Source organism: Jaculus jaculus, chromosome 5 (assembly GCF_020740685.1).
Source record: "Jaculus jaculus isolate mJacJac1 chromosome 5, mJacJac1.mat.Y.cur, whole genome shotgun sequence".
Lineage (NCBI taxonomy): Eukaryota > Metazoa > Chordata > Mammalia > Rodentia > Dipodidae > Jaculus > Jaculus jaculus.
The window spans coordinates 20,228,464-20,244,743 of NC_059106.1; the positions used below are offsets into that span (position 1 = coordinate 20,228,464).

Genomic DNA, 16,280 nt, shown 5'->3' on the forward strand with positions numbered 1-16,280 from the left:
TTTACTTGAAGTTATTATTTTTTAATTTTTATTTTTTATTTATTTGACAGAGAGAGGGGGGAGAGACAAAAAATGGGTGCACCAGGGCTTCCATCCACTGCTAACGAATTCCAGATGCATGTGCCCCCTTGTGCATCTGGCTAACATGGGTCCTGGGGAATTGAGCCTGGCTCCTTTGGCTTTGCAGGCAAATGCCTTAACTACTAAGCCATCCCTCCAGTTCATTTGAAGCTATTAAAATAGCTTATCCTATGAAAATGCAAACAACTGCTCAAATCTTCATCTCCATAAAATAATTTTAGGCCTTCTTTTATAAACTCTGAGATATTGTGATACACTGTGTAATATACATTATGGAACAGTGATCAAACCTAAAATTGACACCAAGAATAATTATTATGTTCTTTTTTTTTAATTTTGATCAGGGGTATGGAGGCTATATTGCTTCAATGATCTTAAAATCAGATGAAAAGCTTTTTAAATGTGGAGCTGTAGTTGCACCCATCATAGACCTGAAATTGTACGGTGAGTATATATGAGAGACTGACCCAATAAAATATATTGATTGGTAGAAAAAAAAAAAATCTCAATTTAGAGAAGTTCAATGGAGTTCATTTATCGTCTGTTACTGAAGCCTGTTTTGCATTGTGTATAACCACCCAGATTCATTTGACTTTACTGAAGCATGACAATAAATTTGAAATTTAGAAATAAATGATAAAATATAGTAGGCTGCAGTTTATTCTCAAATGTCTATTTTTTTGGGTCACAGCCTCTGCTTTCTCTGAGCGATATCTTGGTATGCCATCTAAAGAAGAGAGCACTTACCAGGTAACTAATATGAAAGTAACCAAAAAAAAAGAGAAGATTTTTTGTTCTAAATATTAGGCCAAATTGCTTACCTAGATATCTCTGTAGACCCAGATATCTGTACTTTCCTTTATAGGCATCCAGTGTACTACATAATATCCATGGCTTAAGAGAAGAAAATATATTAATAATTCATGGAACTGCTGACAGTGAGTATTAAATTTGCTGCTACTGTTGGATGGGATCTAACCTCTTACTAAAGGACAATTCTGAGGACTTGTTTCCCGTGAGATTCTTTGACAAGCTGTGAAGAACAGGCCAGGAAGTAGTACAAAGAATCAGATTCTTGACAGGAACTAGAAAGGAAGAACTCAGAGCTAACAGGAGAGGAAATGAGCCTCACATAAAACTATGCTGTTCTGTGATCATGTTTGTTGATATACACAGCTGCCATTGGCAGCTTCTGACCGTATTGTGGTTATTGTGACTAAGGATCAGAAGTTTTAATATTATTTAATGTTTACTAATTTTAATTTAAAAGCCACATGTGGCTAGTGCCATTCAGCACACATCAAATGGAAATCAAAACAGACATAGCACACAGGTAGAAATGTAGGTGAATTTGTGTGAGGTCATTTATTTAAAGAAGTTGGCACAGAAAATAATGCAGTTATCACATCATTTTGAGTACATAGGTTCAGATCCCATATCATACATGAAAGCCAGAAGCTGCAGTGGGCTTCTGTAAACCCAGGGGCAAGAAGAAAGGCAAAGATAAAATTTCCCTGAAGCTCATGAAGGGTGTGATGAAAATCAAAACTAATCCCTGCTTCAAAATGGGTGGAAGCTGAGAGTGGTGGTACACGCCTTTAATCCTAGCACTCAGGAGGCTGAGATCGGAGCATTGCTGTGAGTTCAGTGTCAGCCTGGGATTAGAGTGAGTTCCAGGTCAGCCTGGGCTAGAATGAAATCCTACCTGAAAAAAAAAAAAAAAAAAACACTAAAGAAAACCAAAGAGTATGGTGAGAACTGACACCAAAACTGCCCTCTGACCTCCATACATGTGCTGTGACACATGCACCCCACTATTAACACATATGAACATGCACATACAAATACACCAAATAAATTTTAAAGAAATTGAAGTTAAAACACAAAACTTTCTCTGAGCACTCTTTTGTGTCCACTCTCATTTTTCTTATCACATTAAACATGGAAATGGATGTGATACCTATTCCTAATACTAAATAATTATTTATATTCACATGAAGTTTTTAGGGCTCAGAGAATTTGTATTTTTATTACTGCATATGATATAACGAAAGCTGAGTATTTATAGCCCCATCACTGTTGAGGAAAATCAATTTCAAGAAAGATACATTATCCAATGCTAGCCGGCCAGTGAGCCAAAAGAGAATCAATATTTCCTAATTCTTGAACTGGTTCAGGTTGGTCCATACTGCTATAGCTCAGAGGACTGTAACCAATTATGTATACAAAAAGCTATTAATAAAATTTAATACCAAAGGAAACTCTACATTGACAGTTCAACATATCAACTGTAGTTAAATCAAAGCTCAGAGCAATGTGTGTCTATGTGGGTATGTGTGTGTGCATGTTTATGTGTAGTTGTATATGTTATGAGTGTATATGCATATGCACACACATTCACGTGTGCCTATGTGTACATGTATGCATATACACAAGCATACATGTCACATATGTGCACACATGGTGGGTGCATTTTTTTTTTGTATGTGGGTACGCATGCTTATGTGATAAAGGGGGACAAAGACACATATCCCTTAAAAAGAACTCATAAAGTATATAGCTAGTTCCCATCAGAGAGCAAAGAGTAAGCACCTCATCCTTTTAAGAGGGGTAGGACAATGAATTGCTTTAAGGAGAGAATGAGTAATGCCACAGTGAACAACTTACCTTACAACACCTCTGCCAGGAGACTAAGGTTTACATCCATAGATACATCATACTTGTAGTAGGTACCCAGAGTAGGAAATCGTGAGAATTTAGCATTCAAGAGCCAAGTTAGGTGAACAATGTGTAAAATATTATTCAATGAGCCCCAAGGAAAATATCTGTGCTGAATATGTGACCTCCTTCCCTGAGAAAAATGAGTAGCATCAAGTCACATGCTGAGAAGCACTCATATTTCATCAAAGTTGGCTAAGGAGACAAGAGACAAGAGATCTAAGACACTAGGATAATATCTCCTCATCTGGAATAAAAACTAGACAAATGGAAACCATAATGGGCTTCGAATAAAACAGACTGAGTGCATGGCCTAACATGAATTTTGTCTTTTTTTACTGTGTGACAAGACTCTTGGGATGGTATGAGAAGTTTAAAAACAAGGAAGATGGATATGGAATACACAGGAAATCTTTGCACTCTATCAGCAACTATGTTAAAACCCAAAAGATATTATAAACTTGGAGGCTGTGCTCACAAAATGACTGGCTTACATGGTACAAGGAAGGTAGTCCGACAATGGGTGTCTGCAGGGTGGAACAGTTGAGAACCCAGTAGCTGCTCAGTCTGGTTTGTGCAGCTCATAGTCGCAGTAATCTCAGTCTGACTCTGAAGGCGTGGGGGATCCCTGGAGCGCTGCTTCAGCCCACATTCAAAGGCTTAAAGAATCTCAGTTCCAAAACTCATGAAGCATGAAAGCAACAGGGTAGATGCACTCAAGGAGTGAAGACACAGCGAGTGGTGAAGACAGGCAGGCAGGCAGACAGCACTGGTCTTCCCTCTTTCTACATGGGCTACTATGAGAAAGGCTACCCCCTCTGGGAGAAAGTCTTTGGCCTTTAGTTAATACTTAGAAAGTTCCTCACAGGCTAATGCATGTAGTTGACTATCATCACACCTTGAAAAATTACAAATCAATTCACTGAGCCCACCAGATGTTAATGTCACCATTTAGTACTACCATGGAGAGAAAGGGTGAATGCGCACATACTGGAAATGAAGCACCAATAAACCAACTGAACAGTCCATTCCACACCTACATTCTCTACTCTATTCATACAGAGACATGGTTGAGTCCTTATCATATAACTATGCTACAATAAACAAATGAGGTCTCTGTGTGATGATTTTGCCTCAATCATTGTCTAGTAATTAGCATTCAGAGTAGCAATCCTTTGTCAGTTAGAACTGACATGGTGATTTTTCACACTAAGTATAGTAGGAAAATATTTAAAGATATATGGGTACTTAAAATTAATGTAAATGATAAATTTTAATTGCCTTCTACTATGTAGAAAGATTATTCCACACCACAGAACTAGATCTTAAAGTAAGATTAAACAATTGGCAAAACTGCCTTAGTTTTATAAAGATAAGAGGGAACCGGTTAGTGTTTTAGGGACATTTGAAGAGGCACAGAGTGCATAAACCACAGGTGACATATAATCAAACTATTTCACAGAAAGCTTTAATAACGAGTCCAAGTTTCCATAACTATTTCTCACAGCACTGCTACCAAATCCAGAGCTACCAGCTCACTTATTTTAGAACTTTGGACCTTTTATTCAGGCAGAAGGAAGACCAATGGAAGGGAGAGTCACCAGTGTGCCCTACATCAAATATTTAGTTCTTGAATAAAGCGGTGTGTGCTCTGTGTTCTCAACATGAGGTATTCTGTTCTAATTCCAAGTAACAAAGCAAAATGCTAGTATCCATCTGAGCTGGGCCCTAGTAATCTTCCTTAAGGAACAGAAAGATGTTTCAATGTATTAATACCCAGAAAAGGCACACATGATCTTAAATATTTTATTAGGTATAAAAATATACATATAATTAAAAATAAGAAGTGATATCCCATGAACCATATGTAATAGTAAAAATAATTCTTCATTATAACTCCTATATTGATTTTTTACAATGTGAAGTGAAATTATCATTATGTTTAAATGCTTTTCAGTTAAGACAAAATATGCATGTGTTAATAGGACATTGTGTGCAGAGTACTAGCCTTATTGAAAAAGAGGTAGCATAAAAAGTTTCTAATAATGAATGTGTTTATTTCAAATCATTCTTTTTTTTTTCTGTTTCAGCAAAAGTTCATTTCCAACATTCAGCAGAATTAATCAAGCATCTAATAAAAGCTGGAGTGAATTATACTATGCAGGTAAGCCATTTCTTCAGAGGGATGATTTTTAGTTTTCAGTCACTGTAACAATTACTGGAAATAACGATGTGACGGTGACAGAGAATTGGTCTGGGCTTGCAGTTCTGGAGACTGTAGTGCAGTCATGTGAGACTGTGGCTTTCTGCAGGAGGTGAAGAAAATCATGGCAGTAGCATGTGTGAGAGTAAAAAAGCTGCTGCCACAAGGAAAGGGGCAAAGAGACCAAAGAAATACTTGGAGTACCACAGTCATCTTGAGAGACATCTGCAGTGACTTTAAGCCATAAAAGGTCACATCTTAAAGGTTCCTCCCCTATAATAGAGGAACCCTGGTAACCAAAACTTTACCACGCAGAAAGGACATTTGGGATAGTCAAGAGCCAAACCAAATCACACTGCCTCCACGTCTAATAACTTCTGTCCATTTCAAAATGAAAAATAAGTTCAGCATGCATCAAGAGTTTCTCCAAGGTATATAAAAGTTACAGCATTTGTGAAAAGTCCACATCCAAAATCTGCAAAACTCAAGATAACTCAGCAATATATGCCCTTATAACAAAGAGAAAAACAAAACAAAACAAAACAAAACAAAAAACTTGGGCTGGGAAGATGGCTCATTAGCTCAAGGGTCTTGTTTGCAAAGCCCGACAGCCTGGTTTCAATTCCCCAGTACCCATGTAAAGACAGATGTACATTGGTACATGAATCTGGAGTTCATTTGCAGTAGTCGAAGGCCCTAACACACCCATACCCCCTCTCTCTGTTTCTCTCTATAAATCTATCACATTCTCTCTTAAATACATAAATAATAAATAAATAAATCTTTTTAATATAGAAAAATTATTTTCAAGATATAATAGTGTGAACAGGGTGATCATTACCATTTCAAAATGGTAGATTTGAAAATAACTAAGAATTGAACCAAAGCAACATTACAACCCAGCAAATAACAGCTTAAATACTACAATTCCATGTCAAGCATCTGGGGTGCACAGTAACATACTATGAGCTTCAAAGAGATTTAGCAGACTTGCCCCTACAGATACTCTCTTGAGCTCTGTCCCATACTGCCTGGCCTATCTGGCTTTCCTTTGACATCTTGGTGGAAGCCTCTGTGACCCCGAAACTCTTTCACCACGAATACCTAGAAAACCAGCATCATGAGGATGATATCATATTCTGTGCTGGTATGAGCTATAACGAAAACTGCACAAATGATAACTGCACCTTGTACGGCGACAAAGGAACATGGAAAGATGTCCCAGTAAAGCAACTCTCTAAACCGCTGCCTGTGAACTCTCAGTGTCCTGGGCCTCTGGTCTCAAAGAATGCTCTTCAAGCAAATGTGTTCGTTATTTACCTCACTGCTGTGATGAAGAACCTGACAACAGAAACTTAAGGAAGGAAAGGGGTTATTTCGACTTACTTGAGAATGCACTCAGTCACGGCAAGGTACTTGTGATGCTGTGAAGGAGCTGGTGACATTGCATCCATAGTCAGGACACAGAGGGTTAGCAATGCCAGTGCTATTTGCTTTCTACTTTTTATTCACTCCAGAACCTCCATCTATGGATGGTATCCACACTTACTGTGGGTCATTCTTCCTCAACTAACTTAATCTAGAGTGTCCCTCACAGGCATGCCCAAAGATTTGCCCCTTCAGAAATTTTAGATCCTGTTAAACTGACATTCAATCCTAACCATTTCAGAGGAATTTTCTTTTATGATCCGAAGTTTGCTATGGATGAGGTAGTGATAATTCTAGAGATGCCCTTAAGGCAAGAACAAGAATCCTACCCTCCCACCAAGTATCAAAGTATAGAAGCAGAACAATTATATATAATTAATTGCAAGCTTTCTGAAATAAATATACTAACAAAAGTAATCAGGAGCATGTTGTCTAAAAGAAACTGTCATGATGACCCAACCTGTGCTTCTTACAATCTTTCCATCCCCCTCATCTGCAAAATTCCCTGAGCCATGGTGGGTATATTTTAAGTCTACTTCAGTTATGAGCTCTCAGAAGCCTCAGGATCTCTGCTTTGGTAAGTGTTGAGTGACCTCAGCGTTTGACTCCTTCACCCTGGCGCTGATTGTATGACTCACCATGGAAGCTGCAATCTCACTCATCTCCCTAAATCCTCTGTGATTTCAGCTGAGGTTTGGCTGAATTGCAACAAGTAGTTTATCCAGACCTGCTAACTTCTGAAAAAAAGAAAGACAGATTCTTGAATGTAGAGTGAAGTCAGCCCAAGTCCTCTCCCCAAAAACCGACTGCTGCTCCCACAGCGTCTAACCCACAACCCCATGGCAAATAACTGCAACCCTACTGAGGAGGGTCCCCAGTGGAATGGGGGCAGTGACAATAAAATAATGGCACCAACACATCATGTATCTACACTAAGTATGTCCATAATTAATAAATTAAAAAAAAACTGTCAAAGGTTAGTCAATCCTAGGGCAAAGTTAAAAGAATACTATTTATTTTTTGGCCACCTAAACCTAATTTAAAAACTATTTTTGCCTCGCACGTTGATTTACATGATTGAAATCTTTTTAATCTTTTTAAAGGTTTAAAGAACACAAAATTTCATTGTGTCAGATTTTGTTTAGTCATTCTTTTTCTTTCTGTTTTTTTAACTTTGTGTTCTGTATAGGAGTCAAATTGTACATGTTAAGAAATCACTGCACCGTTAAGCTGCATGCCAAGCTCAAGGCTAACTCTTAGTTGTGGACACCTCCATGACAGAGGGAGTGAAAGATAGACCAATAAGGAGTAATGGCTACTTTGTTAAATTAAAGCCCCCCTTTCCCTCAATATCCTAGGTCTATCCAGATGAAGGTTATCACGTGTCTGAAAAGAGCAAGCATCACCTCTACAGCACACTCCTCAGATTCTTCAGTGACTGTTTACAAGAAGAAATACCCGTGCTCCCACAGGAACCAGAAGAAGATGAATAATGGACCCTATTTATACTGAACTGACAGGGATAAGGAGGCTCAGTGAAACCGCACCAAGAGACTGTCGTATTGTAGATGCTCCAGGAGTTAAGGGCAGCTTGAGGAGATGAAAATAGAACAGCACACTCAGATTATGAACTCAAATTCGAAGTGAGAAGTTCACATCTACTGCGTGGCCAATGGTGCAGAATCCGTTTCGTTGAAAAAGGAAGGTCAAAGGGTTGGATTCCTAGGGGAAAATAATAGTTTTACATTAAAGTAGGAATAGTGCATGTTTTCTTCTGTTATCCCGTTTCTTCTGTAACTAGTTACTCTCATTTTAATTTCAATGGCTACCATTACTTTTGCATAAAATGCACAATTTATCATCAGTACTGCAGTGCCCACTCATTGATGGGTGAGCTGCCATTTAACACTTCACTGTACCTTTACAAATAAGTGCAATTCTCTCATTGTCAATTATTATGCTTAAGAAAATATTCAGTTAATAAAAACAGAATATTTTATATATATATATAATTTCTGTTTTAAAAAGGCATTATTAATTAAATCAGTCAAAGGCTATGTAGACGTATGGGTTCCAGCACCTTCCAAAGTTCAGCCAATTAACAGTAGATGCAGTATCTATAAATCAACACACACAAGTGTGTGACTCACGATAAATATATATACATATATATATATATATATATATACACGCACGTGTGCATAGACTGACAGTGACTCTATCTTTACTTGTTATTCATGTGACAAAAGGGTAACTGTTGATGGGTTAGAAAGGATGAGCTTTTTTTGGATGTAATGGATGCTTTGTTTAATGAGCCAAATAGGATGAAACATTTTTTTTTTTCCAATTCAAATTCTAGCTCTTACTTTCCTATAAATGTTTGGGTTGTGTTTGGTATTGTTTTTAGTGGTTAATAGTTTTTCTAGTTGATGTTTGATTTTTTGAATATGATACCTTGTCTCATGTAAATTAGATACTTCAATATTAAATTATAGTTTCTGATAAAGAAATTTTGTTAACAATGCAATGCCACTGAGTGGTGTCTTGCTCTTTTGGTGGAGAAGGCTTTTTTAAAAACTTCAGTCATTTTTACTTCCATCTCTCAGTGAAGAATCAATTCTCATTTTTTTCACAATGGTGAAAGCAAAGACCTGAGTTATTTCATTGTTCAATTTCTATTTAGGATTCTACTGCCTGCCCAGTTCATCCACTATTGTTGAATTTAAGCCCTTCTGGTATGAATTAGAAATGAAATATTTTTTATTCATTGGCCAAGACATTCACAAATAGCAGCACTTGTTATCTACTTTGAATGGAAGGCACACGACACGTTGGCTTCCATTCTGTCCTGGCTTGCTAAGAGTGGAAAAGTGAACTTAATTGTATGTACAGACTTGACTTAAGTCATGAGAATGTTAACTGTGGTGTCTGAAATCAGAGTGCATTCTTACTCCACAGAAGGGATCTTAGAGGAAATGTTGGAGTATCCAAAACCAAGCATGGACATTCAGAAAAATACAGGCAGTCATATACTGTGTTTTTCATGGCATAGAAAAAAATAAATTTCTGAAGAAAGGTTGATTATCATGGTCTCAGAAATTCCAGAGGGAAATAAGAACTGTCAAAAAGTTGTTTGTCCAAGGCCCAAGCCAGAACTCTTGGTGTACAGCTCATTAGAACCACCAGCTGGGCCTCCCACCTTTTCCTGTATGTTCTGGAATTGTGTCTTCACTGCCCCATTAGATTCAATTTAAAATGTGAAAGACACTGTCTTCAGAAAGACCCATTTTAGGTCTTCAAGGATAGCAAACACTTTTTTTTTTTTTTTAAACAAAATCAGTTGTTTAAAAGGAAAAGTTTTAACTATTTTATTAAGATGGAGATTTCTTTTTAGGCTGATTTGAAGTCCAACTGAAGCTTTCTAATCAATATTTTAGAATTCAACCACTAGAGTTTTTTATGATGCAAATAATTATGTTGTCTGAAAGATGTGGTTTTATTGACTATTTGAGTAACATTTACAAAGTGTTTACCTTTTAATGTTCATTATTTCTCTTGTTTTATTATTATTATCAATGTTTATCTATTTTTTAATTAATTTAATACAGTTTGTAATGTGAATGACATTTGTCTGGAACCCACTTTCACCTTAAAGTACAAAATGGATTTCAAATGAAAACATGCTGTTTATCAGGATGATGGGAAATGATCATCTCTGTGATTATTTGGGTTTTAGTAAATGGGCCATTGTTTAGAATAAGAAAACACTCACCAACATTCAGCAAATATTAATAGTCATGTAACTGGATTTCCCTTGTATATTTTTATCTTAGTTAGAATTCAATAATTTCACACATATCCCTGCACTCTGAGTTTTCTAGGAATCCATGGGCAAGCTTCTTATGTGTTATTTTCCCCTTAAAATTAAAGGAATACTTCAAGATAAAATAAGAATCCTGAAACAAAATGAAAAGCAATAAGCTCACTCACAGATGAGCATGCAATCTTTTGAGGCTATTTTGAAAACAAGAAGTGTTGTGCACTCTGCTTGCATTAAGAAAGATACAACCCCGGCACTTAGAGACATAAGGAGGATTACTTGCTCTGCTGATTTTCTTTGAATAGCCAAATGACAGGGATACCCTTGAAAAGTGACTCAGCTTCCTTAAAGAATCTTTTTGTGTGTGTGTGTTTAGCATAAAAATCACCATCAGAAACATGGCAACTTAGATTTCCTATGATGGGGAGTCTCAAGCATAGGTCCTCAGCATATGGTCACTCACACTATTGCTCATCAGATAAGACTAAGGTATTTGCCTTTCTCCTTACAAATGATGATGGGTGTCAAAAAAGAGTTGTTTGCGAATGGGTTGCTCCCTCATTTGGGGGGGTCAATGAAGGCACATGTTAAGAAAGAGTCAGAGGTCAAGTATACTTTGTCCCCTGTGTGTACTGTACACCTACATGCCTCACAATAACCCGCATTGCATAAGTGTGAACCAGCTCATTAGCACTGCTGAATGATGCTCACCCTCTGTTTGGGAGATTCTCTGAGACTGGCTAAGTGTTAGTTTTTAGAACCAACAGACCATCGCTTAAATCCTACCAACCTACTAATCCCCATCAAATCCCAGTTACTGGAAGACAAAAGCAGTTGAATATCATCCCTTTCAGGTTTCCTTGGAAGGTTGCCTGATCCCAGCTGACCACAAGTGCATATCTGTGTTTTTTTTTTCTCTTCTTTAAACATATGTTAAGTGCTCTTCAGTAATTCCGTAAAAGTCTCCTCAACATGTCCCGAGATATCACTATTCCTATGTAATATATAAGGTGAAAATTGAGTCTTTACGATGTACATAAGTAACCCAAAACAAAAATGACTAAGAAGTGTATTAAACCACACCAGCAGCCAATTTAAGAATCCATGTTTCCAGTTATCCTGCTCCACATTATCCCTCAAATATGGGCAAAGTTAGATGATATTTGTGGCACCTGAGATAGGATTCTAAATATGTCAACAAGTAAGTCCAGACATTGTTAAGAATGATTTGCTGCCAATAATACTGAAAGATAAAGAACATTTCAGTGTACTTCTGAAGTTTGAAGTTGCATGAATGAATCCACAAATGTCAAAGCAAGGCATGTAATAGGAAACCATGTCCTTTTTTCTGTTGGAGACATGTAGGAATTATTCCCACCCAGGACTTTTGCTTAGATGACAATGACCATAATCCTGGAGGGTCATTAGGGGATCCCTTTGCTAAGACATTAAAACCAAAGACATTCAGAAATCATTCCAGAAGGCAGCCATATCAAAATGCTCTGATGTATGCTGACGGGATGGCTCTGTAAGTAACCCACTTTCTTATCAAGGGTGAGTACGTGAGTTTATATCCCCAGCACCCACATGGACATGGTGATATGTGCCTGTATCAACAGGGTTCATATAGTAGACACAAGCAGATTCCCAGTTTAATGTGGTGGCCAGTTGTTCTAACTTATTAGTGAGCTTGCTTTAGGAAGAGATCCTGTCTTAAATACAAAGGTGGGGACAATAGAAGGTGCACCCAACATAAACTTCTGAATTCCCCAAATGCATACATCACATGTACATGGACCCAGTGACATCCTTATTAACATGCATACACATACGTACACACACAGACATGCATACCACAAACATACGTGTGTGTGTGTGTGTGTAAAATTTTCAGGTATCTAAATGTGAAAATGCAATGCAATCTTTAATTGCCAAACACCCAGAAAGCACATGACATTGTTTGGAGTCATAGAAGTTTGGAGTCATGTAGTCCTTGAGTTACCATGGTTTACATTATAGGACTAAATAAGGTGGAAAGTGATAAAGGAACACTCACCATGTTTGCCTGCCTCATTTTGTTTGCATATCAAAATTCGGGAAGTACCAGGTTCAATGAGGAAAATAATTAATTTCTATCAGAGGGAAGCTCTTATTGGGTGTTTTGAGATGCAGTTTAGCAGATAACAGATGCAATGGTGCTGGTCTTTTCCATCCTCCTTCTAGTCTGTCCTGCCTTTCCATTGTTTCACTTTAATCTGTTTTTTGGTCTTCAGTGTCTTCACATAACAAGACAATGCTCAAATATAGGAACATTGACTCTCTTTTGCTTATGATTTGCTGAGAGATAATTTTCTCCCAGAAGGACTTTTGTATGTATGTTTGCATACATGTACGTCTATATGTATACATGTGTGTGGGGATATAGGTATATGTGTGTTTATTAGTGCACATGTGCCATGGTACTTGTATGGTGGTCAGATAACTACCTTGGAAGTGTTGGTCTTTTCTTCCAATTTGTTTGAGACAGGTTCTTTCTTGAGGTTTGTCACTATTAAAACCAGACTAGCTGGTCTGTGAGCTTCAAAATCATCATCCTACTCCACCTCCCATTAGCACGGGCACTTTGGGATTATAGACATGTGTGCCATTGTGTCTGGCTTTCCATGGGCTCTGAGGATTCAAAGCCTTGTCATCAGGCTTATACAGCAAGAGCATTCAACCATGGGGCCATATCCCCAGTCCCTTCCCTCCAAAGTGCTAAGCAGTATTGCTTCTGAGCTCTTAGTCCAAATAGAAATCCCCTACCACCTCACACACAAAGAAGGTTAGAAGATTGGACAGTTACATATCTGAAACCATAGCCTCTTTACTCAAAAGTGCAGGAAGGAAGGAGAAGGGATTAGGATTGGAGAAGGGATTAAGATAAAAGAACAATGTGAGAAAGACAACAAGGATATCCTGCATAAGGCAGAAACAGAAAGAGTAAGTTATGGGGACATTAAAAGGGAAAGGCACTCTCTCACCCAGGATTCTGGTTGAAGTTTCTGCCAGCAACAAAGCAAGAATTCCAGCAAAGCTATCAACTGCTTAAAGACTTCCTCCCATCCCAGCAGCAAACCTACAATTTCCTAGGAATATGACCAGAAAACTAAATAAATAGGGAAAGGATTAAACCCCTTGTACCATCCTACTGGCCCCCGATTTTACCATATTATATTATGTAGCATTTGCTTTAGTGTTATTGAGACAAAATCCACAGCAGAAGCAGTTTATGAGAAGAAAGGGTGTACTTCACTTTCCTGTTTCCATGGGAAGTTTCACTGTGGCAGGGGAAGTGTGGCAGATAAAGCAGGCAGGCTCTCAACCCTTGTCACAGCAGCAGGAAGGTAAGTCAAGAGTGAGTCAGCTCCGGTGAGTAGTGTGGAGCTAAGGAGCAAGTGCCCAAAGCACACAAGGCATTTCACATTCAAACCTTCAGACTCACTCATTGACTCCATTGCCTTATAGACATCTTGTTATACAAAATGTCCTCAACCCAACATTAAACATCCCCATAGTCTTTCCCACTCCCAATACTGTTTAAAAGTTCTAAATCTCATCTGAGATTTCAAGTAAGTAAGGCAGTCACTTAACTGTTGATCCCTGTAAAACCTAAGCACAAGGTATACACTTCCAACGCATAATGGCACAGAGTAAACCTTCCCAATCCAAAAGGAGGAGTTGGGGTGTATCAAGGAAAAGTCTGCATCCATTCAAGATGGAAAACCAGCAGGGAGAGCACTGACTGTGCAGCGCCATGTCACGTACTTGTGTCTCCTGACAAAACCCTCTAGATGCCAAAGGTCTCAGGCGACGCCACAGCTACAGCTGTGCTGCACGCTTTCTAGGCAAGATCTACCTGAGTCCGCGGATTTCATTGGCAACCATCCCACAGTTCTAGCATTGCAAGAGCCTGGAGGGCACTGGCACTCACTGTTTATTTCTGAAGTTCCATACAATGGTCTCACAGGGCCTCCAGTCAGAGTCTACTGCCCTGCTTCATATTGCCACACCTCAGCAGCTACTGGAATGGTGGTTATGCTCTATGACCCACAGGATTTCCTGCCTCTTAACTCTTCTCAAACCACTACCAGGAGAGCTACCAAATTTGTAAACCCAGGAGCAACGAAGCTTGACCTTGAGAAGCAAGAGATTCCTTCTGCGCTCTTCATTTAGGCCTGCTCCTATCAAAAGCATTTGCATTCTTACTAGCTTGAGCCATCAATGGATTAGGTTTTGCCCTCACAACATCTTTCTCATTATCCCAATACAGAACACTTGGCCCATCCTCAAAAGTAGGAATATCTTTAACAACTGCAGGCAAAACATATTTCTCACTGTGCACTTCACATCGTTCATATCTTTCTTTCTTTCTTTTTTCCTTTCCTTCTACCAAATACGCCAATCCAATTTTTAAATTTGGTATTTGGTCAGGCTCTCAGGACACTGGCAAAACAAAGCCAAGTATCACATGCACTGCTTCTAATGCAGTTCCTGACAAGTCTTTGTAGCTAAGCCTCCACATTCCACACTTCTCTCTGCATTTAGGTCTTTTACACTCTCATCAGAGTGGTCCATTATGCTTTGCTTGCAGCACTGCAAGTTTTCTCCAGTCCAAAGTTCCAAAAGCTCCCAAATGCCGCCTGCAAACTAGTTCCAGAAACCACATGGTTGAGTTCATCAGAGCAGTTACTCCGCTGTCAGCAATTTTCTGCAGCAGTTACCATTCTCATCACTAGGAGGAAATACTTGACGAGAAACAGCATAAGGGAGAAAAGGGTTTTTTGGTTTATAGTTTTGAGGGGGAGTTTCATCACGGAGGGGAAGCATGGCAGAGCAGTAATCATCTTACCACAGCAGCACAAAGGAGAGAGAGCAAGTTACCTCTATTAAATTGTCTAGACGACAATATCCCAGGGTCTTCCTCCAGTGACTCGCCTCCTCCAGCAATATTCTAATTCCCAAAGGCACTACAACCTTTGTAATTTGATACCAACTGGAGACAAAGTATTTAAAACACATGAGACAGGCTGAAGAGCTTGCTCAGTGCTTAAGGCACCTGCCTGAGAAGTTTGATTCCCCAGTCCTCACGAAAAGCCAGATTTACAAAGTGACACATGTGAAGATACATCTGGAGTTCATTTGCAGCACCTAGAGGCCCTGGCATATCTGTGCTCTCTCTCTCTTCTTCTCTTTCTCTCTCCCTCCCTACCTTCCTCCACCTGTGTGTGTGTGTCTGACTGTCTGTCCTTTATTGCAAATAAATGAATGAAAATATTTTTTAAAGAGCCATGATACTTCATTTAGCCTTGAACCACCACACAAATTATAAACATAAAATTCTCCTCTGTAGTCACCCTATTAGTTCCTTTATCAAAAATAAGGCAGAGAAAAAGACACAAAAATATTTTGGGCAATTTTTGATATATAACTTGAGAGCCACCAATACAGCATATATGGCTAATTCTAAGACAACTGTTGACACTTTCCCTTGACATGCCCAGATCCATATTTGCTTGGGTATATCTGTGATTCTCATGAAGAAGCCTACAGTCATTCTTTCAGATGTGACTTCATCTTCTCCTTGAACTCCTACCTTCAGCTTCTTAAAGAAATCCCAAACTCTACGTCATGCTGAATAGTCCTAAATTGCCTTCCAGGGTGGAAGCCATGAATCCTGGCTTGGCCCGAGTTCAGCTGATGATGACAGCATGAAGCTGTGCCTGCCCTGTTGACACTGGCACTTCTCGCTTGTCTTAAACCTGGAGGTGTATCTCAAGCATTTAGACAGTATGGGTGAAGTGTTTTACGCAGACATTTCTTTTGAAGGTGTCTCGCTTTACCTCCCAGAAGACACTTAACATCTGTTCCACCTGGGGTCTCAGAATGCCACTACCCACAGTTGACATTATCTACTTTCACCTCTGTTCTTCACTGACACACTTTTCAGTGTGGGCTGGTGGATTCGAAACTTGACTGCTGTGCCAGCAG

General features: G+C 38.8%; 1 protein-coding gene across 1 annotated transcript in view; it reads left to right on the forward strand.

Moving 5' to 3' along the window:
• Positions 1 to 10,136, forward strand: part of Dpp10 (dipeptidyl peptidase like 10) — a 557,899-nt gene extending 547,763 nt beyond the window's left edge. The window contains exons 18-22 of the mRNA XM_045149057.1: positions 426 to 525; positions 773 to 831; positions 947 to 1,019; positions 4,890 to 4,963; positions 7,789 to 10,136. Coding sequence (XP_045004992.1) covers positions 426 to 525; positions 773 to 831; positions 947 to 1,019; positions 4,890 to 4,963; positions 7,789 to 7,923 — 441 coding nt within the window. The 3' untranslated portion in view covers positions 7,924 to 10,136. The remainder of the gene's footprint in view (positions 1 to 425; positions 526 to 772; positions 832 to 946; positions 1,020 to 4,889; positions 4,964 to 7,788) is intronic.
• The last annotated feature ends 6,144 nt before the right edge of the window (positions 10,137 to 16,280 follow it).